The 25,536-nt window shown below is 38.5% G+C and overlaps 2 protein-coding genes and 1 pseudogene across 3 annotated transcripts; 2 read left to right on the top strand and 1 right to left on the bottom strand.

Moving 5' to 3' along the window:
- Positions 1–54: 54 nt before the first annotated feature.
- On the bottom strand, positions 55–3,483 carry LOC149114772 (uncharacterized; annotated as a pseudogene).
- On the top strand, positions 2,217–20,429 carry LOC110056681 (uncharacterized). Of its 2 annotated transcripts, none has more exons than XM_089284312.1 (2): positions 2,217–2,486; positions 9,244–20,429. In XM_089284312.1, the coding sequence occupies exon 2, from the start codon at positions 9,354–9,356 to the stop codon at positions 20,274–20,276; it is 10,923 nt and encodes a 3,640-aa protein (XP_089140438.1). In that variant the 5' UTR covers positions 2,217–2,486; positions 9,244–9,353; the 3' UTR covers positions 20,277–20,429. The 2 variants fall into 2 exon arrangements, with proteins under 2 accessions (XP_089140438.1, XP_089140437.1); XM_089284311.1 differs by lacking the exon at positions 2,217–2,486 and adding an exon at positions 5,109–5,274.
- LOC110054147 (uncharacterized) lies at positions 20,298–23,868 on the top strand. Its single transcript, XM_020760482.2, has 2 exons — positions 20,298–21,785; positions 22,443–23,868. The coding sequence occupies exons 1-2, from the start codon at positions 20,298–20,300 to the stop codon at positions 22,656–22,658; spliced, it is 1,704 nt and encodes a 567-aa protein (XP_020616141.2). The 3' UTR covers positions 22,659–23,868.
- Positions 23,869–25,536: the final 1,668 nt, after the last annotated feature.

Genomic DNA, 25,536 nt, shown 5'->3' with positions numbered 1-25,536 from the left:
GAACCAGCTCCACAGGCATCGTCAGCAAACCAGCACTGTTTATTACTGGACGCCGCCTGCAGGCTTGTGATCAGCGGCTGCACACTTAAGGCGTAGAGGGCCATAGCAAGTGGGTCACCCTGTGTTGTTCCTTCAGCTGACATGATCTCTTTGCCGCCGGTAATAAACAAGCGTGCCGACTTCCTGTAAGTAGTGATGGCATATGCTGCAATTACAGGGCAGAGAACCCGGATATTATGCAGTGAAGTTGCTCTGTTAAGTGCATTGAATGCATTAGAAGCATCGATGAGCAGTACCGCGTCCGTGTCATCTGCTTCAAATATGGCATGCATAGCATGTATAGCAGCCTCGCTGCCGGACTTTTGACCTGCGCATAGCTGGAGTGAACCACTCGCCTCAACCACGTCTCCCTTAGAAACGTTCATTACACACTTTCCAATAATCCTTCGTATCACCTCGCCGACCCCTATAGGCCTCACTGCACCTTCACCTTTATCCAGGGGAATCAATCGGCTTGCCACCAGTGGCTCTATGGTTGCAGGGTCGATATAAGTTGTACATAGAGTCCTTGTCATTGTGGCTATCGCCTCGCATAATTTTGTAGACGACTGTTTAAAGGATTTGCAAGCCATCATTCTTCTAAAACCATTAGCGTCAACTCCGCATGGACCCCTGATCCCTTTGTTCTTAACGCAGCCTCCCTTATCATCTCACCATTTATCTCTGAGTACACCGATTCAGGGATATCGTCATTAATCGGCCCGAAGAGAATTATCTCTCCGCCTTGAGCGCATTGCGAAACACAAGGGTTTTTGGAGATTCTCGCTTAAATTTTGGTAGTAAATTTTCCAAGCGCTGATTGACTCAGTGATCTGAGAACCCAGTTGAAGGCGTTTGTGGGCGGAGTTCGTTTGCGAAGCAAGAAATTTTTCTTAGCGCTGTTTTCTCGAATAAATTTTTTCGCTTGAAGCAGACACTTTAAAGAGTTACAACTCAAAGGGAATTTGTTTGACTGCCCTCAAATTTGGACAGTAGCTAGATTAACGTATAAAAAACAAACATGTGTCTGCGAATTGTTTATTTCGAAATATTTTTTCTCCGAGAGCGATTTTTGTACGATCACTTCACATTTTTTAAATCCTAGTTCGAAAATGTTCTGTAACTTTTTACTGCAAAAAGTAAACTTTTTACTGCAATATGGCAAAACGCAGACGCGCTTTTTTAGCGCTTTTTGTCCTGAAATCAAGGAAAAAATAAATTGGCGAAAAACAAAATTCGCTTTAACTTGTAGCTTCCAAAAGGTGATTAGGACGCTCGCATTTAGTGGCTGCGAAAAAATCGGCAATTCATTTTAATTCAAAATTTTTGGTATGGTTTGATAGCCAGCTCTTTAAGCTTTTAATTTGATATAGCGTTTAGGTATCTACGACTTAAATCGGACGCGCTACATCACTTGGATACGAGACATCCCTGAAGGTACATGTATACGGTAACCTTAAACACAATATGCGTAAGCTTATATCACTACATCTGAGTTTCAAACAGTAAATCACGTTTTAATGAAGCCTGGATGACCGAAATTGTCAAAGAAAGGTTACAAAAGATTCGTTTAAGCTTGATTATCATTCAAGGTAAAGCTAAGAAATGCATTAACAAGCCTGAAAACGTCCAGAAGTTTAAAAACTTGTAGTATTAAAGTTTAATAATTATTCACGCTAAAGCATAGATTGTAATATTATTTTTGCCGACGGCTTTGCAGTCATTTTATCGGCGGTGGCTTTACCAGTCTTTAACCAATAACCTAGAAATTCACCCAAGCATTTCACCAAACCGAATAAATTGAACTAGCAAAACGAGGAAATTTCCATACCTTGTAAAAACACAATTTGCAAATCACCACAGATTGTCTAAATAAACCTCTTGTGAGCAGACTGTCCTCCATAACTAAATGCCTTTTTTTGGTGTTGTTGCTGCCGGGTTTTTTTTTGTGTGTGTGTGGAAATAATAAACGCCACATGAATTCATGTAGTTGCTAATTCAACTAAATGCGAAGTTACCACACATTTTACATTTGACGGTTTTCGAGTAAAGTCATCAAAAGATTTGCGGTTTGTTCTCGCAAGGTCAAAAGGGGCATGGATTTCGTGGAAACTTGTAATCAGTATTCGCGTTAACCTTGATGCCCTTTCATAAACAAATGTGGTTCTACGAGCCGTGATACAAGCTATTGGCAACAACCAGAAATAGTTTTATATGTTTCAAGTTGCATGCAGAATGCAAGCTTCGCATGGAAGAAGCTCTCGGCATACTATGAACTGAGCGATTGGATTGGAGCACCATTCTGAACTTGTAGCAATTACCTAGTGCACGAACTGACCCATCTGTAGTTTCGGAAACGGCAAAGTAGTTCTGATTTAAACTCCACCGTAGAACACATTTTAGACCTTCTTACCAATATTGGTCAACATTGCTGAGAGCCGAAAAAGGTAAGTTGACTTTGAATGATGTGTTTTACTTCTAAAAACAGAGGCTGAAAAAGAATTGGTTTCACGTATTCACCGATGCAACCGTGGTGAATTCTACAATGAGCTATGTTTGTCGTGATCGACGGTCTATTATTGTCTTGCGAGTAGAACGCTTCAGTGATGCTCTAAACTATTATAGGGCCGATCCGCACTAGCAGACAAAATTGAAAGTTGTCCGTGGCAAAATCCTAGGACAAATTTGGCGTGACAATTTTTGTCTCGTCTGTTGCATCCGTATTGACTGTGGTGAAAGTCGTCAAATTCGTTCAAATCTAGTTTTGCAACACGCGAGAAACAACCCAGAGGCTAAATTTATACCATTAAAAGGTTTTTTGACAAATGACTGACAAAATAAACACAATTTTGTTTATTTAAGGGACGGACCATTAGAAAAGTGATGACGGGGGCGGGGAGGGGGGGGGGGGTGGAGAATTGTCAGCTTGCACTGCTTGTGCAGGAATTGTTTTGAGGTGAAACCCTCTGCACGAGTTCTTTTTTCAGACAAATATTGCTTTTTTTGAACAGTGAAATCTTGATTATCTATGTTTTTGTGCTTTATAAATTATTCTACACTCACAACAGATCAAAGGATACAGGCCACTTTTTAATGCAAAATCTTTTCAATAATGTGCACACAGTGGGAGAGGAGGAAACCACTTGGAGTGGACGGCTTCCCTGTGCATTTTTTTAGTCTCTGCCCTCTGGAATTCCTCTCCCACAGCCCATCATAATGATGCCATACACCATTCACCAAAACAGCCCCTCTGTAGTGCCCTCCACTCCAAAATGTCAATCCAAAAAGAAAGTACCTGTTTAGTAAAAGTGAAATATTCAAATGTTTATTAAAAGTTATTTAATTTTTATGGTGCTCTGTAATAACTTAAATGAACTTAGGCTTCATTTTACTAAAAAATAGAAAATAAATGTAGGACTCACCTTTCGTGTGAGAGTTCAACATAGTCTGATAGCTGGCTGCATTCCGTCAAAATGCCCTGAGGGGCGAAGGTGTCCCCTGACATTAAAAGGAATGGTGGGATACACTTTGCACCTCCCTGAAATGTCCTTCTGGTGTTTGTGCGCATCCCAGCACAATAGGATTGATTAGTCCATCTTTGAAAGATTGAAATTTGTCATTAAATAGAGACCAAGCTGGGAGACATACAGGTTTTGCACTTCATTTGTTCTGATGAACTTTCCCCAGTCAAAATCATCATATAATTTTGCCTTTTCGACTGCTCTGGCACTTGCATTTGTTTTCTTTGAAATAAATGTTTTGATTTAATTTAGGCATTGTAACGCCGTTTCAGCTCATTTACAACAGCATTCCTAAGACCTTCTCCAGTATATTTGGAAACAAACTCATCTACAGATGCCAACATCTTGGCAAGAGTATCATTTGTATCTGTTACACTGGCATGAACAGAAACAGACTCACCTGATTTATCATATTTCAATTCTAACTCTGGATTGCCTCAAGAGGAAGCTAACTCATCTAATTTTTTCCAGGGGCAGATCTTATCTCGCTTTCTTGTAGAGGCATCTACTACATGCCCCAAGAATATTTTGAATAAGAATTATTTTTTAATAGACACTGGCAAATTTTATATATTAAATAAAGGTCACAATTGGACCTTCCTTCTGCATGAACTTTTTTCTTTACCTTCTTCTTTACACGAGTTTTTTTTCTTGGCATTTTCCCTTGCATGAATTTTTTGTTTTGCTTTTTTCCCCACCCCTCCCTCCCCCCCCCCCCCCCCATCACTTTTCTAATGGTCCGTCCCTAAACGATTTTGTCCAGTTTTTACCCCGGACAAATGTTGTCGGCGGTGCGTTTGAAGATTTGTCCGCTTCGGCCAAAATTTGTCAAGTAGTGACAACCATCCACACTTGTAGCGCGTTGGTGATGACAGAAAATTTGTCTGAATAACCCGGCCTGATCAATCGATGAAACTGATAATCGATAGCAATCGATAACAATTGATAACAATTAATCGTTTGATACTGGAAATCGATGACCAATCGATGGACAAAAATTTTGTGTTTTTTGATTGCCATCGATTGTCATCGATTATTATCGATTCCCATCGATTGTCATCGACTAGCAATTTCATCGACTTCCATATTTTTTGGGCGGGTATATAGAATACGTTTCGTATCTGGACTTGCCAAAGACTGAGTTGCTAACGCAACCAGTTGCTTCTACCCTAACTTAGCAGGGAACTTAGGTAGGTCAGGAGAGTTAAATGAGGAAAGATGGTCGATGCTGAAAGCATATGGTGTTGACACGTTAAATAAACACCCAGCAGGAAATGACCACAGCGTATTACGGCTTTATGTCATCGTTGCAAGGTAAAAGCCCGGGATTAAACGTAATGAATGCTCGGCTGCCATTTCCCTTGTGAACAACAGCAACAATACTTTGTTGATCTTCATAACAGAACCAAATGCAAAACTATAATTCTTTACAAAACGTAAACCGTGACTGAAATAGAAATGTTCCCATTCGTGTAACGGATACGTTGCTCCTTTCGGCTCGAGCTTGTGATTATCCGGCGATTGGTCATCGATTGGCCGATAGCTATCGATAACACTCAACCAATTGTCATTGATTGATATCGATTGACCGATTGGATTTCCGTTAATCGATTGATCAGGCCGGGAAATAAACAACTTTTTTGTTACTGCGGATCGGCCCATAGACTCAATTATAATTATCAAACTGGATAGGTTTCAGTGCTGGCATACAAAGGTAAGTGATGCGAATGGGTTAAATAGGGAAGTAGATCTCCGACACGTTAAATTCTTCCGGGAGACGTCGTTTTAAGTCTTTGGTTCAAATGAAACTGACTATATTCATCTTAATGAACCAGTTTTCTGCCTTTGCGGCCTCTTAAACCCTCCTTTACTCGAACTGAAGGTGTTTACTCTTATTGACAAAACCCGATCACAATGACTCTTTTAATCTGTGTTTGATTTGCATCGAGACTAAAGCCAACTAACGCGGACTATTTACAACTGTTCCTACTGTTTCGTCATCACAGTGTTTAATGATACTCAGGCACTCATTCGTTTCTATTTATGCCAAGACCGGGATAGTTAAGATATCCCACCTATTTCAGGATTAATTTGGAGTTTACAGCATTATTTCCATTGTAGCTCACCTCATACGATATTTTGAATCGGGTTGTCACTGTTTGTTTGAGTTATTATCAATTGCCAAATGGTGAGCGGGGGAGCCGGAAGCGCATGTTTCATCATCACTGGATGACAACAAATCCAAACAGCACATTTGTTTATGGTTTTGTCGGAAACTGCACAAATCGTTGATTGATTATTGTAATGAGGATTGTTTATCTCAAGGCCTGGTAGACAACAATAGCTTATTTTTTTAGTTTGGTGGCGGGATTGCTTTTTTTTGTTTCTCGACTTTGTCACGCGCCGTCATCTTGACATCAGAACGAGGTCAAGCAAGCGTCGTTACAATTCGCCTTCGAACAAAGGGACCTAAAGAGAATCCCAACACAGAGCCATCTTAAAACTACCTGGAAACGATTTATCAGGCGCGGAAAAGCGAAAAATCACACGGTAGGTGAAATACACTTACAAAATGTCGTCTTCGTACGTGAGTACTCTTTGTTTAATTCGGTTGTTTCCCGGGCTTTGTAGGTGTCTGATAATGCCAAAGTATGTTCAAGTCACTTCCGATTGAGTGACTTTATTACAACGTTGACTGGAAGGCGAGTTCTATCCAAAAATGCGGTGCCTTTTGAGCCTGTTAAGTCGTCCGTGTTGGTAGCGAAAAAGACCAGGAAACCCCCACGGGATCGTACTCCTGTAATAACTCATCAAATTAATGGTATAAAAAGCTTCTTAAATTGTTATTTTGTTATATTAAGGCGGGACCTTAATATAAAACCTAAAATTCTGAAAGAAATTCGAAGTTTTGTTTTTCACGGAACTCGAATCTTAAGGTATTGAAGTTTTATTTTGACAAGTACTGTTACTGTAAGTTTAAAGCTCTTTTTCTCAAAACGAGTTATTTTCGCGTTCACAGAAGAAAAGATATCTTGAGACGGATTTATTCAATTGAGCTAAAATTTCAGAATTTTTGTTCTTAGTACGTTCTGTGGGATAAGCATAGAACTTTTCCATCCAGTGCATTCTGTCGAAGTTATGTATTGAAACGTATGCTAGATTTTCTGTATCAGATTTAACTGGTCATCATTTCTTGTGTTTTTAACTTTTCAAAAATCTCTATGCTTATCCCAGCAAGCTATTTGTCTTCTTTTATAAAATGTAAAAATTATTCCTTTTGATCAGTTCTTGTAGGACTTATCTTTTCTCAAGTAAGCCCTGGCATTCCCCAGCAGGTGGCAGATTTAATCAGCCGGTGTCAGGTTACAATACAGTTATAGGGTACACAAATATTTTTTCCATAACTTTTGGTCTTTAAACTTTTTAAAAATGTATACTTTGCCATAGTTTGGAGTTAAATCTTAGCCGCGAGAAAATGTTTAAAACATGATGTGTTTTAGGTGATGTGTTTTTCCCACCTTCATTGGTCGGTAAAATTTGATATTTTAAACTACTGTGTGGCACTAAATATTTTCCGGAGTCGGCAAATTTTTGCATTTTGCGGAAACTAATTTTTCCGCTTGTAAAAGACTGGTTTTTCTTGCGCATTTTTGTGATTCTAAGAATTCGCATTTAATTGAAATTACAACATTTTTGCATTTTTTATTAGACTGCATGCAACTAACAAGTGAAACAAAACGTGGAGATGTGAACACAGTAATCCAGTAATCACTGTCACTCTATCACAGTTACATCGTGCTTTTGTGCGAAATTGTACGTGCTTTTGCCAATAAAGATCCTTTCCTGTAAACCTTTTTTTTAGTTCTGAACGCTTCGTTTCCCATTTCATCATTTTGTTTCTGAACGAAAGAACGAAATAAATTACAGCAACTAGATTTTCGTTGTGATGTCTGTATATATCATTTCGCGTGTGATGCAATTTTTGCGGGATCTGATTTCCGCGGGATACTTATTTTGCAGGAACTATTTTTTTGCGGATCGTGGAAAACCCCCAAAATCGCAAAAATTAGAACCGAAAGAAAACTTTCAAACTTAGCATCTCACCATACAGTGTACAATTTGTAGTTGAAGAATTTTCCGTTTCACAATCTGTTACAGTTAAAACTTTATTAATTTGTAGTTGCAGAATTCTCAACTTCCGTTGAGAAAAACTTTCGTAATAAAAGTGAGGTGGAGGATTGAGCAGTGAGTGAAGATTGAGGAGTGTGAAAAACTCAGAGATTATTCCTTTTAGAGACTCCTCTTTTAGAGACTCCCCGTTTTAGAGATTCTCCCTTTTAGAGATTCCCCCTTTTAGAGATTCCCCGTTTTAGAGATTCCTCCTTTCAGAGATTCCCCCTTTTTGGAATTCCCCCTTTTTGGGATTCCCCGTTTTAGAGATTCCCCTTTTTGGAGATTCCCCGTTTTAGAGATTACTCCTTTTAGAAATTCCCCGTTTCAGAGATTCTCCGTTTTAGAGACTCCCACTTTCAGAGATTCCCCCTTTCTGAGATTCCCCTATTTTAGAGATTCCCCTTTTTAGAGATTTCCCCTTTTAGAGATTCCCCGTTCCCCGTCACCCGTTCCCGTTCCCGTTCCCGTTCCCGTTCCCGTTCCCGTTCCCGTTCCCGTTCCCGTTCCTCTTTTTCCGATTCCTCTTTCCCGTTTTAGAAATAGCCGTTTGCAAGATCAAATGCTGACTGAGGACAAACGAGCGACGAGAAATGGCGACATCAACAATAATCTGATGAAACACTCTTTCGAGTGTTTGATATAGCTTCTTAAAGTATTAATAATTCTTGGAGAAATTCAAAGCAAAAATTCACCCAATTTTATGATAATTAGGATCACACATCCAAACCTCCCTCACGGTAGTGATTTCCTTTGTTTTCTCTTCATAAAGTATTAATGAATTTGAGAATCTGATGATGAATTCTTTTGCATCCGCTCAGGTTGTCCAAACGTCAGTCAATGTCACCACCACAAAACAGTCGTTCTCAGGACTACATTCACCCGGACGACGTTATGATTGTAGGGTATTGTTAGAAGGTTGCAGGTTGCGGCCTGCTGTCTACAGACTGTAAATATTATTCACCACGGTGACATCGACTCCGATTTGGTCGCTTTCCTAGAGTTTTGTCGTGGTTTATGCCAGCATACATTTTTGTGACACTGGCATCAAGGCAAAGGTCACAAGCAGATGAAGTAGCTTAAACGAACAACTCTTTTCCTCGTCTGTAAGAAGTGACCTATCGTGCGTACAACGTCGGAGAAAATCAACCTGCAAAACTAAGACGGGCAGACTCGCAATTCGTTCAACGGAAAAATGCACGCATCGCGGAGTTCACATATAAATTAGATTTTCCAGAAAATCACGCCACTAGCAAATCCTGGATTCATATTACAAGGCCATACGTGCACTGCTGGTGGTCTGGGTGGGTGTAAGTACAAGTATTTATGTTGGTGTGACCAGGTTGCGCGCTAATTGGCAATCTCGTTCATCGCTCGCCAGCACTTGCTAGCGACGCGTCAACTTTTCCTCAAAGGTCCTGGGAACGAGGCTGGCCACGTGCGTCCGCATTTCTGGTGACATGTACCACCCTCCCTTCAGATCTAATTGTGATTCCTTTTGTGTCAAAAATAGGAGATGTTACGTGATGAACAACAAGGAAATAAACAATAACGAAAAATGATCTTTGAGGTGTAAAGAGACTCAGTTGACAGACAAATGCCAAGAAATGGAAAAGAAATGGAATGGCGGGGTTAAGTAGAACAGCCTTTCAGGAGCAATTAAACATGCACAGAGAACGATGGACTGAACTGCAAGCAGAGATTAACGACACAAAGAACGAGACAGGCCAATTGCTCAACTTATTTGATGACCTATTCCATGTTGAGACTGCCGAGGAAAAACCAGATGACAAGGAAGACTTGGAGACAACGACAGAACAATTGATTCAATTTTCATTAGAAGATGACTTGATGAGAGCAAAACAACCCAGTCAAAAATTGACAATAAGAGAACAATTGAATGTATTTCAAGGGAAAGAAGAATTGTGGAGAAAGAAACAATTAATGGTCACTGAATTAGAAAGACACTTAAAAGCAAGCGAAAAACAATTGGAAACCACCAGTGAACAAGTCACTGAATATCAAAGATGTGCTACTGTTCTGCAAAGACACTTGACAGAATGCAGCCAAGAACTGAAAACACTGACGAAAGAACAAGTGGATGAATTTCAAGAACAAGGAGAACTGTTGAGAGAACAACAACAGTTTATAACTGAGCTGCAAAATCAGCTGTCAGCAAAAGAACAAGAAATGATAACATTAAGAGAAAAATTGAAGGAATTTCAAGGACAAGAAGAAGTATTGCAGGAGGAAAAACAATCGGTCACTGAACTGCAGATGCGGTTGGCAACGAACGTAGGAGAATTGATAACAACAAGAGAACAACTGAAAGAATTCCAAGAAAAAGAAGACCAATTGAAAGAGGAGCAACAGCGAGTCAGTGAACTACAAGGGCAGTTGACAACATACGAACAGGAACTGGAAATAATTAGACAAAAATTTCATGGACAAGAAGAAGTATTGCGAGAGGTACAAAACCGATTCAGTGAACTGCAAAATCAGTTGAGAACAAACAAAAAAATATTGGAAACAACTAGACAACAATTTAAAGGTGAACACCAACGAGTCAATGAACTGCAAAATCAGTTGAAAATAAAGGACGAAGAATTGGCAACATATAGAAAGCAACTGAATGAATTTCAAGAACAGGAAGACCTGGTACAAAACAAACAACAACAAGTCACTGAACTGCAAGATCAGTTGAAAATAAAGGAAGACGAATTGGTAACAACTAGAATACAACTGAAAGAAGTTCAAGAACAGGAAGAACAATTGAAAGAGAAGCGAAAACAAGTCACTGAGCTGCAAGATCAGTTGAAAATAAAGGAAGACGAATTAACAACAACTAGAGAACAACTGAATAAATTTCAAGAAAGAGAAGAACAACTGAAAGAGAAGCGACAACAAGTCACTGAGCTGCAAGATCAGTTGAAAATAAAGGAAGACGAATTGGTAACAACTAGAATACAACTGAAAGAAGTTCAAGAACAGGAAGAACAATTGAAAGAGAAGCGACAACAAGTCACTGAGCTGCAAGATCAGTTGAAAATAAAGGAAGACGAATTGGTAACAACTAGAATACAACTGAAAGAAGTTCAAGAACAGGAAGAACAATTGAAAGAGAAGCGACAACAAGTCACTGAGCTGCAAGATCAGTTGAAAATAAAGGAAGACGAATTGGTAACAACTAGAATACAACTGAAAGAAGTTCAAGAACAGGAAGAACAATTGAAAGAGAAGCGACAACAAGTCACTGAGCTGCAAGATCAGTTGAAAATAAAGGAAGACGAATTGGCAACAGCTAGAAAACAACTGAATGAAGTTCAAGAACAACAAGAACAATTGAAAGAGAAGCGACAACAACTCACTGACTTGCAAGATCAGTTAAAAATAAAGGAAGACGAATTGGCAACAACTAGAAAACAGCTGAATGAAGTTCAAAAGCAAGAAGAGCAATTAAAAGAGAAGCGACAACAGGTCACTGAGCTGCAAGATCAGTTAAAAATAAAGAAAGACGAATTGGCAACAACTAGAATACAACTGAGTGAAGTTCAAGAACAAGAAGAACAATTGAAAGAGAAGCGACAAGAAGTCACTCAGCTGCAAGATCAGTTAAAAATAAAGGAAGACGAATTAACAACAACTAGAAAACAGCTGAATGAAGTTCAAGAAAGAGAAGAACAATTAAAAGAGAAGCGACAACAAGTCACTGAGTTGCAAGATCAGTTGAAAATAAAGGAAGACGAATTGGTAAAAACTAGAAAACAACTGAATGAAGTTCAAGAACAACAAGAACAATTGAAACAGAAGCGACAACAAGTCACTGAGCTGCAAGATCAGTTAAAAATAAAGGAGGACGAATTGGCAACAACTAGAAAGCAACTGAATAAACTTCAAGAACAAGAACAACAATTGAAAGAGAGGCGACAACAAGTCACTGAGCAGCAAGATCAGTTAAAAATAAAGGAAGGCGAATTGGCAACAACTAGAAAGCAACTGAATAAACTTCAAGAACAAGAACAACAATTGAAAGAGATGCGACAACAAGCCACTGAGCTGCAAGATCAGTTGAAAATAAAGGAAGACAAATTAGCAACAACTAGAAAACAACTAAATGAAGTTCAAGAACAAGAAGAACAGTTGAAAGAGAAGCGACAACAAGTCACTGAGCTGCAAGATCAGTTAAAAATAAAGGAAGGCGAATTGGCAACAACTAGAAAGCAACTGAATAAACTTCAAGAACAAGAACAACAATTGAAAGAGATGCGACAACAAGTCACTGAGCTGCAAGATCAGTTGAAAATAAAGGAAGACAAATTAGCAACAACTAGAAAACAACTAAATGAAGTTCAAGAACAAGAAGAACAGTTGAAAGAGAAGCGACAACAAGTCACTGAGCTGCAAGATCAGTTAAAAATAAAGGAAGGCGAATTAACAACAACTAGAAAACAACTAAAAGAAGTTCAAGAACAACAAAACCCATTGAAAGAGAAGCGACAACAACTCACTGAGCTGCAAGATCAGTTAAAAATAAAGGAAGACAAATTGGCAACAACTAGAAAACAACTGAATGAAGTTCAAGAACAAAAAGAACAATTAAAAGAGAAGCGACAACAAGTCATTGAGCTGCAAGATCAGTTGAAAATAAAGGAAGACAAATTGGCAACAACTAGAAAACAACTGAATGAAGTTCAAGAAAGAGAAAAACAATTGAAAGAGAAGCGACAACAAGTCATTGAGCTGCAAGATCAGTTAAAAATAAAGGAAGACGAATTGGCAGCAACTAGAAAACAACTGAATGAAGTTCAAAAACAAGAAGAACAATTGAAAGATAAGCGACAACAAGTCACTGAGCTGCAAGATCAGTTAAAAATAAAAGAACACGAATTGGCAACAACTAGAAAACAACTGAATGGATTTCAAGAACAAGAAGAACAATTGAAAGAGAAGCGACAACGACTCACTGAGCTGCAAGATCAGTTGAAAATAAAGGAAGACGAATTGGCAACAACTAGAAAACAACTGAAAGAAGTTCAAGAACAACAAGAACAATTGAAAGAGAAGCGACAACAAGTCACTGAGTTGCAAGATCAGTTGAAAATAAAGGAAGACGAATTGGTAACAACTAGAATACAACTGAAAGAAGTTCAAGAACAGGAAGAACAATTGAAAGAGAAGCGACAACAACTCACTGAGTTGCAAGATCAGTTAAAAATAAAGGAAGACGAATTGGCAACAGCTAGAAAACAACTGAATGAAGTTCAAGAACAACAAGAACAATTGAAAGAGAAGCGACAACAACTCACTGACTTGCAAGATCAGTTAAAAATAAAGGAAGACGAATTGGCAACAACTAGAAAACAGCTGAATGAAGTTCAAAAGCAAGAAGAGCAATTAAAAGAGAAGCGACAACAGGTCACTGAGCTGCAAGATCAGTTAAAAATAAAGAAAGACGAATTGGCAACAACTAGAATACAACTGAGTGAAGTTCAAGAACAAGAAGAACAATTGAAAGAGAAGCGACAAGAAGTCACTCAGCTGCAAGATCAGTTAAAAATAAAGGAAGACGAATTAACAACAACTAGAAAACAGCTGAATGAAGTTCAAGAAAGAGAAGAACAATTAAAAGAGAAGCGACAACAAGTCACTGAGTTGCAAGATCAGTTGAAAATAAAGGAAGACGAATTGGTAAAAACTAGAAAACAACTGAATGAAGTTCAAGAACAACAAGAACAATTGAAACAGAAGCGACAACAAGTCACTGAGCTGCAAGATCAGTTAAAAATAAAGGAGGACGAATTGGCAACAACTAGAAAGCAACTGAATAAACTTCAAGAACAAGAACAACAATTGAAAGAGAGGCGACAACAAGTCACTGAGCAGCAAGATCAGTTAAAAATAAAGGAAGGCGAATTGGCAACAACTAGAAAGCAACTGAATAAACTTCAAGAACAAGAACAACAATTGAAAGAGATGCGACAACAAGTCACTGAGCTGCAAGATCAGTTGAAAATAAAGGAAGACAAATTAGCAACAACTAGAAAACAACTAAATGAAGTTCAAGAACAAGAAGAACAGTTGAAAGAGAAGCGACAACAAGTCACTGAGCTGCAAGATCAGTTAAAAATAAAGGAAGGCGAATTAACAACAACTAGAAAACAACTAAAAGAAGTTCAAGAACAACAAAACCCATTGAAAGAGAAGCGACAACAACTCACTGAGCTGCAAGATCAGTTAAAAATAAAGGAAGACAAATTGGCAACAACTAGAAAACAACTGAATGAAGTTCAAGAACAAAAAGAACAATTAAAAGAGAAGCGACAACAAGTCATTGAGCTGCAAGATCAGTTGAAAATAAAGGAAGACAAATTGGCAACAACTAGAAAACAACTGAATGAAGTTCAAGAAAGAGAAAAACAATTGAAAGAGAAGCGACAACAAGTCATTGAGCTGCAAGATCAGTTAAAAATAAAGGAAGACGAATTGGCAGCAACTAGAAAACAACTGAATGAAGTTCAAAAACAAGAAGAACAATTGAAAGATAAGCAACAACAAGTCACTGAGCTGCAAGATCAGTTAAAAATAAAAGAAGACGAATTGGCAACAACTAGAAAACAACTGAATGGATTTCAAGAACAAGAAGAACAATTGAAAGAGAAGCGACAACGACTCACTGAGCTGCAAGATCAGTTGAAAATAAAGGAAGACGAATTGGCAACAACTAGAAAACAACTGAAAGAAGTTCAAGAACAACAAGAACAATTGAAAGAGAAGCGACAACAAGTCACTGAGTTGCAAGATCAGTTGACAATAAAACAAGACGAATTAACAACAACTAGAAAACAACTGAATGAATTTCAAGAAAAAGAAGAACAATTGAAAGAGGAGCGACAACAACTCACTGAGTTGCAAGATCAGTTAAAAATAAAGGAAGACGAATTGGCAACAACTAGAAAACAACTGAAAGAAGTTCAAGAACAACAAGAACAATTGAAAGAGAAGCGACAACAAGTCACTGAGTTGCAAGATCAGTTGACAATAAAACAAGACGAATTAACAACAACTAGAAAACAACTGAATGAATTTCAAGAAAAAGAAGAACAATTGAAAGAGGAGCGACAACAACTCACTGAGTTGCAAGATCAGTTAAAAATAAAGGAAGACGAATTGGTAACAACTAGAAAACAACTGAATGAAGCTCAAGAACAAGAAGAACAATTGAAAGAGAAGCAACAACAAGTCACTGAGCTGCAAGATCAGTTGAAAATAAAAGAAGACGAATTGGCGACAACTAGAAAGGAACTGAATGAATTTCAAGAACAAGAAGAACAATTGAAAGAGAAGCAACAACAAGTCACTGAGCTGCAAGATCAGTTGAAAATAAAGGAAGACGAATTGGTAACAACTAGAATACAACTGAAAGAAGTTCAAGAACAGGAAGAACAATTGAAAGAGAAGCGAAAACAAGTCACTGAGCTGCAAGATCAGTTGAAAATAAAGGAAGACGAATTAACAACAACTAGAGAACAACTGAATAAATTTCAAGAAAGAGAAGAACAACTGAAAGAGAAGCGACAACAAGTCACTGAGCTGCAAGATCAGTTGAAAATAAAGGAAGACGAATTGGTAACAACTAGAATACAACTGAAAGAAGTTCAAGAACAGGAAGAACAATTGAAAGAGAAGCGAAAACAAGTCACTGAGCTGCAAGATCAGTTGAAAATAAAGGAAGACGAATTAACAACAACTAGAGAACAACTGAATAAATTTCAAGAAAGAGAAGAACAACTGAAAGAGAAGCGAAAACAAGTCACTGAGCTGCAAGATCAGTTGAAAATAAAGGAAGACGAATTAACAACAACTAGAGAACAACTGAATAAATTTCAAGAAAGAGAAGAACAACTGAAAGAGAAGCGACAACAAGTCACTGAGCTGCAAGATCAGTTGAAAATAAAGGAAGACGAATTGGTAACAACTAGAATACAACTGAAAGAAGTTCAAGAACAGGAAGAACAATTGAAAGAGAAGCGACAACAAGTCACTGAGCTGCAAGATCAGTTGAAAATAAAGGAAGACGAATTGGTAACAACTAGAATACAACTGAAAGAAGTTCAAGAACAGGAAGAACAATTGAAAGAGAAGCGACAACAAGTCACTGAGCTGCAAGATCAGTTGAAAATAAAGGAAGACGAATTGGTAACAACTAGAATACAACTGAAAGAAGTTCAAGAACAGGAAGAACAATTGAAAGAGAAGCGACAACAAGTCACTGAGCTGCAAGATCAGTTGAAAATAAAGGAAGACGAATTGGCAACAGCTAGAAAACAACTGAATGAAGTTCAAGAACAACAAGAACAATTGAAAGAGAAGCGACAACAACTCACTGACTTGCAAGATCAGTTAAAAATAAAGGAAGACGAATTGGCAACAACTAGAAAACAGCTGAATGAAGTTCAAAAGCAAGAAGAGCAATTAAAAGAGAAGCGACAACAGGTCACTGAGCTGCAAGATCAGTTAAAAATAAAGAAAGACGAATTGGCAACAACTAGAATACAACTGAGTGAAGTTCAAGAACAAGAAGAACAATTGAAAGAGAAGCGACAAGAAGTCACTCAGCTGCAAGATCAGTTAAAAATAAAGGAAGACGAATTAACAACAACTAGAAAACAGCTGAATGAAGTTCAAGAAAGAGAAGAACAATTAAAAGAGAAGCGACAACAAGTCACTGAGTTGCAAGATCAGTTGAAAATAAAGGAAGACGAATTGGTAAAAACTAGAAAACAACTGAATGAAGTTCAAGAACAACAAGAACAATTGAAACAGAAGCGACAACAAGTCACTGAGCTGCAAGATCAGTTAAAAATAAAGGAGGACGAATTGGCAACAACTAGAAAGCAACTGAATAAACTTCAAGAACAAGAACAACAATTGAAAGAGAGGCGACAACAAGTCACTGAGCAGCAAGATCAGTTAAAAATAAAGGAAGGCGAATTGGCAACAACTAGAAAGCAACTGAATAAACTTCAAGAACAAGAACAACAATTGAAAGAGATGCGACAACAAGTCACTGAGCTGCAAGATCAGTTGAAAATAAAGGAAGACAAATTAGCAACAACTAGAAAACAACTAAATGAAGTTCAAGAACAAGAAGAACAGTTGAAAGAGAAGCGACAACAAGTCACTGAGCTGCAAGATCAGTTAAAAATAAAGGAAGGCGAATTAACAACAACTAGAAAACAACTAAAAGAAGTTCAAGAACAACAAAACCCATTGAAAGAGAAGCGACAACAACTCACTGAGCTGCAAGATCAGTTAAAAATAAAGGAAGACAAATTGGCAACAACTAGAAAACAACTGAATGAAGTTCAAGAACAAAAAGAACAATTAAAAGAGAAGCGACAACAAGTCATTGAGCTGCAAGATCAGTTGAAAATAAAGGAAGACAAATTGGCAACAACTAGAAAACAACTGAATGAAGTTCAAGAAAGAGAAAAACAATTGAAAGAGAAGCGACAACAAGTCATTGAGCTGCAAGATCAGTTAAAAATAAAGGAAGACGAATTGGCAGCAACTAGAAAACAACTGAATGAAGTTCAAAAACAAGAAGAACAATTGAAAGATAAGCGACAACAAGTCACTGAGCTGCAAGATCAGTTAAAAATAAAAGAACACGAATTGGCAACAACTAGAAAACAACTGAATGGATTTCAAGAACAAGAAGAACAATTGAAAGAGAAGCGACAACGACTCACTGAGCTGCAAGATCAGTTGAAAATAAAGGAAGACGAATTGGCAACAACTAGAAAACAACTGAAAGAAGTTCAAGAACAACAAGAACAATTGAAAGAGAAGCGACAACAAGTCACTGAGTTGCAAGATCAGTTGACAATAAAACAAGACGAATTAACAACAACTAGAAAACAACTGAATGAATTTCAAGAAAAAGAAGAACAATTGAAAGAGGAGCGACAACAACTCACTGAGTTGCAAGATCAGTTAAAAATAAAGGAAGACGAATTGGTAACAACTAGAAAACAACTGAATGAAGCTCAAGAACAAGAAGAACAATTGAAAGAGAAGCAACAACAAGTCACTGAGCTGCAAGATCAGTTGAAAATAAAAGAAGACGAATTGGCGACAACTAGAAAGGAACTGAATGAATTTCAAGAACAAGAAGAACAATTGAAAGAGAAGCAACAACAAGTCACTGAGCTGCAAGATCAGTTGAAAATAAAAGAAGACGAATTGGCGACAACTAGAAAGGAACTGAATGAATTTCAAGAACAAGAAGAACAATTGAAAGAGAAGCAACAACAAGTCACTGAGCTGCAAGATCAGTTGAAAATAAAAGAAGACGAATTGGTAACAACTAGAAAGGAACTGAATGAATTTCAAGAACAAGAAGAACAATTGAAAGACAAGCGACAACAAGTCACTGAGCTGCAAGATCAGTTAAAAATAAAGGAAGGCGAATTGGCGACAACTAGAAAACAACTGAATGAATTTCAAGATCGTGAAGACCTTTTACGAGAGAAACAACAACAAGTCATTGAACTGCAAGATCAGTTGAGAATAAATGAAAATGAGTTGACAACAACTAGAGAACAATTGAATCAACTTCGACGAAATAACAAATTTGTTGGAAAGCACCAACCAGTAGTCAGTGAATTGGAAAAACAGTTAAAAGGAAACCAAAAAGAATCGACAACCACCAGTGAGCAGATCACTGAATGTCAGAGATATGTTACTGTTTTACAAGTTTATTTGACAACATGCAGTCAAGAATTGAAAACAATGAAAGAAGAAGCGAACAAATTTGAAGAAGAGGGAGAAGAAGGAAAAAAAGAAGAAGAAGCAGAAGCAGAAGCAGAAGCAGAAGAAGAAGCAGAAGCAGCAGAAGAAGAAGAAGAAGAAGAAGAAGAAGAAGAAGGAGAAGGAGAAGAAGGACTGTTAAGAGAGCAACAACAGCTTCCAATTAAACCGCAAAATCAGTTGGAAGCAAACAAACAAGAGTTGCGAATAATGAAAGAACAATTAAATGAATTTCAAGGAAAAGAAGAACTGTTAATTAAGCAACGACAGTTGATAAATGAGCTGCGGCAAAAACTGGGAGCAAGAGAACGAGAAGTGACAACAATGAGAGAAGAATTGAAGGAATTCCAAGGTGAGGAAGACCGATTGAAAGACGAACAACAACGAGTCAGTGAACTGCAAGAACGCTTGAGAACACACAAACAACAACTGGCAATATTGAATAGATTTCAGAGAGAAAAAGAACTATTACAAGAGGAACGAGAACGAGTCAGTGAATTGCAAGATCAGTTGAGAACAAAGGATGAAGAATTGATAATAACTAAAGAACTATTGAACAGATTTCAAGGACAAGAACAACAATTGAGGGAAGAGCATCAACGGGTCACGGAACTGCAAGATCATTTGATGATAAAGGAACAAGAATTGACGATAACTAAAGAACAATTGAACAGACAAAAAGAGCGACACGAGGACGAGCAGCAACGAGCCACTAAACTGCAGGATCACCTGACAATTTGCAAACAAGAATTGAAGGAACTGAAGAATCAGATGGTAAAAAAGGACCAAGAGTTGACAACAATAAGATACCAACTGACAGAATTTCAAGTTGAGGCCGAAGTAATCAGAGAATTACAGTTGAATCAGTTGACAATGTTATTCGAACAAGAGTTGATAGCACTGGAGGAAAAGTCGAAAAATTGTCAACGACAAGAAGAACTATTAGAAAAGGAGCAGCAAAGAGCTAATGAACTGCAAACTCAGTTGACAATGTGTAAAGGAGAGTTGACAACAAAAGAGGAACAGTTATATAGGTGTCAAGAACAAGAAAGACTATCAGAAAAACAACACCAACAACAAGTCTCTGAGTTACAAGCTCGGTTGGGAAAAACTGAGCAAGATCTGTCAATGGCGAAAGAGTTATTGATTGCGCCTCAACAAGGAGAAGAACGATTCAAAGAAGAAAAACAAGTAAGTAAACTGCAAGATCAGCTGAAAACAAACAAGGGAGATTTCCAAGAACAAAGCAAACGATTCAGAGAGGAACAGCAACGAGTCACTGATTTGGAAGAGACGTTAACAAGAAGAGAACGAGAACTAACCAAATTGCAAGTACAGTTACAGGAAAACAACGCGGAGAAAGCATCATTACTGGAGCAGTTAAGACAAGAAGAGCAACGAGCTGGTGAACTGCAAAGTCGGGTAACAGCAAATACTATTGAATTTCAAGAGCAAAAGAAACAGTTGACAGAGGAACAACAACGGGTCACTGAAATGCAAGATAAGTTGACAGCAAACGAGCGACAACTAGTGAGAACGCAGTTCAATGACTTCCAAGGACAAAATGAAAGATGCCGCAGAGAACAACAACAACGGGTCACTGAACTGCAGAGTCAGTTGAGAGGTAAAGAGCAAGAAATTACAACAATGAATGAACAATTATTTGAGTGTCGAGGACAACGGGAACAACTAAGAGAGCATCAACAACAACAAGTCACTGCACTACAGAACTAATTGAGGACAAGGGAAAGTGAGATGAACCAGATGAGAGAACAACTGAGAGAGATACAACAACAAGTCACTGCATTAGAGAACCAATTGAGAACACGGGAAAGAGAAATGAACCAGATGAGAGAACAACTGGATGAATCCAGAGGACAAGAAGAACGAATGAGAGAGAAGGAACAACGTATCACTGAGTTGCGAAGTCAATTAACAAGAACGGACCAAGAATTAAGAACAGTTAGAGAACAACTTAGTCAACTTCAAAGACAAGAAGAATTATCAAGGGCGCAGCAGCAACAAAGAGTCGCTGAATTGCAGAGGCAGATAGCAATATCGGAGATGGAATTGGAAACAGTGAGAGAGCAATTGAATGAAACACGACAAGAACTGGAACGTGCTGCGCGGGGATTAAGAGATAAACAACAACGAATCACTGAACTGCAGAATCAGCTGAGAGGAAAAGAGCAAGAAATTACAACAATGAATGAACAATTAATTGAGTGTCGAGGACAACGGGAACAACTAAGAGAGCATCAACAACAACAAATCACTGCACTACAGAACCAAATGAGAACACGGGAAGGTGAGATGAACCAGATCAGAGAACAACTGAGAGAGAAACAACAACAAGTCACTGCATTAGAGAACCAAATGAGAACACGGGAAGGAGAAATAAGCCAAATGAGAGAACAATTGAATGAATCCAGAGGACAAGAAGAACGAATGAGAGATAGGGAACAACTTATCACTGACTTGCAAGGGCAGTTAACAAGAGGAGAGCAAGAATTAAGAACAGTGAGAGAACAATTTAGTCAACTTCAAAGACAGGAAGAATTATTAAGGGCACAGCAGCAACAAAGAGAGGCTGAATTGCAGAGGCAGGTAGCAATATCGGAAAGAGAATTGGAAACAGTGAGAGAGCAATTAAATGAATCACAACAGCGTGAGTGGGTCATTAATCGGAATGACATTCAGATCTTGGAACAGGAACTAGGACATGGCGCGTGGGGATTTGTTTACCGGGGGAAATTTCATGGCTGTGATGTCGCTGTGAAACAAATGCATGAAAATCTGATTACGTCTGATTATACCAGGCATGCGTTTGAGCGAGAAGTCGGCATGGCTTCAAGATGCCGCCATCCTTGTCTGTTGCAGTTTATTGGAGCAACAACTGATGAAAGGCCACTGCTGGTTACAGAGATCCTGGATGGCAGTCTGCGGGAAAAACTGAATAATGAAGACGTGACGCCCCTTTCTGCTAACGAAGTCCCTGTTATTTCTCGAGATGTAGCTCTGGGGCTGAATTACCTGCATCAGCAGCCCATACCTATCATCCATCACGACGTCAGTAGTGCTAATGTGTTGCTATGGCGACAGAGTGATCGATGGCGAGCCAAACTGTCTGATTATGGCACTGCAAATTTCGCACGTCAGAGCAACATAAATTACGCCGGTGCTGTGATCTACAGTGCACCAGAATTCTTGAATGAGGACCACGACCAGCCAATTAGCTGCAAGGTTAGTACGCCAGTTTTAAAGTCGGTTGCAGAGATAAATGATCGTAAAAGGACTCCGGAAGGGTATAATTTAACTGGGAGGTTTTCATGTCAGCTCTGACTCCCTATTTCGCTTTTAATTAGGCATTAATTGGACGTTAGCCCAGTATCTATCTATCAAGAATTCACTGCGATCCTTTTTTTTTTTTCGCTTTTCAAAATCAATCGCTGACCGCTAGTAAACATCAGACAATGCTCTGTCATTAGGACCTTATAAAGCTCAAAACTGAACCAACTTACACACGCATTAATATTCTTCAATGGTTAATTTGACAAATTGTCAAACATAATTTACCGGTTCTAAAAGCTGCAATCTGCAGGGCAATTATTCGCCGATAATCCCCTCACAGAAACAGTAAGAAACTAGACCTCCCAACTCAGCCATTCATTGCCCGATATTCGATCAGTGGCTTATGGAAATTAGGTTCCACCAAGGTCAAATTTTCAATAATTTGATATTTAACTAATTCATGAAGGAAACACAAGAATTTATTAGAAAGAAACGTTTCCCTCCGTGGTCAAAATTGTAGGTTGGTGGAGCATTAAAATGAAAGTTGCGTGCCATGAGGTTTAAATATCTCTCTTTTTGTTACGAAAATTAACATAATATTGTTCTTAGGTTGATGTTTACAGCTTTGGCGTTCTTCTCTGTGAAATGTGCATCAGGCAAGAACCAGATCCACAACGGCGAAGAAGGCAAATAGCAGCGATTAGGAACGGCCATTTTCGCGGGCTCGTAGAACGCTGTGTACGTGAAGTGCCTGGAATGAGGCCAAATATGGAGTCAATCATTGAAGAACTAAATCCAGGAGAAGCTAGTGAGAGCCGAATATGAAGGGTCGAGATTTTGCCGGACCGTAAACAGTTCCGCTATGTTTTTGTGCTGAAAACGCACGGTTCTATGGTGTAGGCGCCACCTAGGTCTTGGACTATTAGGTGAGCGAAAGCTGAATAGGCACCAAAATCACCTTGGGACGTGGGGCGTGGCTTGCGGATGCATAAAAATGTCCAGGTGTCCTCCCTCTTCTCCAGTTCCCAGCTTTCGTGCGTTCTCTAAAAATCCAAGAAGGCGCCTACAGTTACGTCTATACATTTTTGAGGAGTATAATTGCGGAAGGATTACTTGTGCAATCTTCTTCTATTATGGCATGCTTTTCGCTTTTATATCATGCAGGTATATTCATTTCGGAATCAGTTATATTTATTCTGCCAGCTGAAGTACGATCAGAAATTGATTTCAATTTTTAGAAATTACGTGGCTGAGAAATGGCAAACGTTAATTCAAGTCGGAGAAGGAAAAACGGGTTTAATTGAATAAGTCAATGAGTTTTACGAGTTTCTAGACTTCCAAGTTGCAGGTTATGTAGCACAGTTGTCTGGACACGAATTTACCAGAACCAAGGAAGGTGTATGTTTGCCATGAACTGTGATTATTCTGTAAACATTAACATGATATATATATCGTCTGTGACTTTACAGGTCGCAATTATTAACATTGAGTACGATGTGCCATGTCCACATACATTCCTTTTCAATTGTGTTTGTATGTTAACGGTTAGGCTTCCAGTCCGTTTTGTGAAAACGCTTTGATTTATCGTTGGCCTATAGACGCGGCAGAGAAAAGAATAAAAACGGATCATGTAGATAGTAAACAGCTTCTTTTCTTTGATTTTCTAATAATAAAACAACGGGCACCATCAAACGGCGCGAATATCGTAGCCTACAACAAAAGTGTTTTAGCCCAACTTTTTAGTTATTGTGGCTTCCACAAACCAAGAAGCAGCGTTGGGTGCACTTTTTCCCAATATACTCCCTGTTCACAAGCATAGGAAGCCCAGTGTGTCTGAAAAATATCTAGAAGTAACATGGACTTTATGGAAACAAATTTTGCATCAGCCGCAAATATTGTTTAAAGCAGAAACGGTAAAATGCTACTGCTCATCGTCGGTAAAAACCCGACGAAGAAAGGTTGGCTTTGGAAATGCTGTATGTTTGTAATATATCTGAATGATAATACAATAAAATTAGTCTTTGTGTTTTTTAAAGTTAGTTTCTTTAGGGCGGTTTTCAATTGAGTGTCGTAAAACCAAACCCAAATCAATTACTCTGACCAATCACAACGGACCGAAACAGTGCAATTACATGAAACCGGCGCAAAGGGCGGGAAAATACGCGTGTGCAAGTCCCGATTGGTTTTGGTTTTGCTTCTAATTGGTTGAAAAAGTGGCACGAGTTTTGCTGATCAATCACAGAGTGAAGTAATGCAAAACAATGCTATACTCTAGTGGCTGGTATACCATCTTACTTATCTCTGCAAATATGCTGACGTTAGACATTTGTTTGTTTCCTCTCTGCAATTCTTCACCACATGCTTTATTTAAGGTGGCTCTCGCCGGTTTCCAGCACTTTCCAGCACTTTTGTTTTGCTAGATTATTGCCACCAAAATTTATAATATATTGCCATTATAGTGGTATCAAAGAAATGCCCAGTCGATTTGGTGAACAAGTTGTGAAACTTTTTTAGATTTTCATAGCAACACTTAAACCTGTTAAAAACACGCCTAATTTTAGCTTTAAGCGACAATAACTCAAAAACGAGCTCGGTGACCCCCATTTTTTTATTGTCTGGAAATAATTAGCATAATGAAATACAACTTTTTTGCACAGTTAAAAAAAAATTGTAATAGCGGATTCAGAGAAACCTTAACTTTTTGCTTGCTTTCAAGGTCGTGGTGTATTTCCCACATCCCCCGCTTTCTCACGAGAAAGGTGTTATATGGCTAGACCAGAGCAATACAGTACACATTCGCGCTCTCAACATAGTACTTGCTACAGATTTGCAGGTGTGGCGAGAGCGACAGCAGTCCAAGGGTCATCGGCAAAAGCTAGCATTCCAAGAATAACAGAAGTGCAGAAGTAGAAAGAATTGAATTTGCGTTGCAAACTAGCCCATGACGAAGTCATCTGGCCTACTGATTCATGTTGGGTTTGGAACCAGAGTATGAAAGCTGCACAGGATTCTTGCCACGTCCTTCTCTCATTAATTGCATTTCAGAGTTAGAGAAAAGTGTTCAGGGGTTTCAATTAGAACAGGTTATTACATCGGTTGCATTTGATTTTTCTCAATTCTTTTCTTTATGTCTGTAAGGTTGTTGGATTTTCATTAACACTTCAACGCCTAGCTCAAACCTCAAATAGCCTACTAGCCCCCAGGCACTCAACACACAAACAAGCACGCCTAAAACACTTCTTTAGTTAGCACGAAACCGACAAAAACTAGTTTACATGTTCTTGTGTAATTAAAAAAAGTTACGAAATATGTTTTAAGAAAATAGAAGAAATGGTGACCTCTCTGGCGTAATAACATCCTCAAGGGCTGAATAGTCGGTTTAGGAAGAAGTCAAACGCGCGAAAGCGACGCGAAGGAAAGTTTACTAGAATCCCACTCCTTCTTGTTCATCACTGATCAGCAGACGAGAAATGCGACGCCGAGTAAACGGTTTGCCATTTGTAATTCAATTTAGGAAAGAGTTTAGAACTCCGTCTTGTCTAATGTACAAGTGACTTTTTAATTTTACCGAAAAGAAATTCCGGGTTTTTTTAAACCCGCCCACATCTCTCGAAAGGCCATGATCAAACAAATAACAAAATGTTTGTTTTGGACAACATTCGTAGTCGACCAACACCAAACCGCGTGACATTCTTTAACAGGA

The sequence above is a fragment of the Orbicella faveolata genome, unplaced genomic scaffold (genome assembly GCF_042242905.1).
Source record: "Orbicella faveolata isolate gen_17 unplaced genomic scaffold, um_ofav_v1 contig_13, whole genome shotgun sequence".
In the NCBI taxonomy this organism is placed as follows: Eukaryota; Metazoa; Cnidaria; class Anthozoa; order Scleractinia; family Merulinidae; genus Orbicella; species Orbicella faveolata.
Note: the sequence above shows the minus strand (reverse complement) of the source record. Positions and strands in the feature narration are given on the sequence as shown.

Coding starts and splice junctions, on each gene's coding strand:
- LOC110056681 (XM_089284312.1), top strand. CDS start 9,354: ATGGCGGGGTTAAGTAGAACAGCCTTTCAGGAGCAATTAAACATGCAC.
- LOC110054147 (XM_020760482.2), top strand. CDS start 20,298: ATGAACCAGATGAGAGAACAACTGAGAGAGATACAACAACAAGTCACT. Junction 21,786..22,442: donor ACCAGCCAATTAGCTGCAAG/GTTAGTACGCCA, acceptor TATTGTTCTTAG/GTTGATGTTTACAGCTTTGG.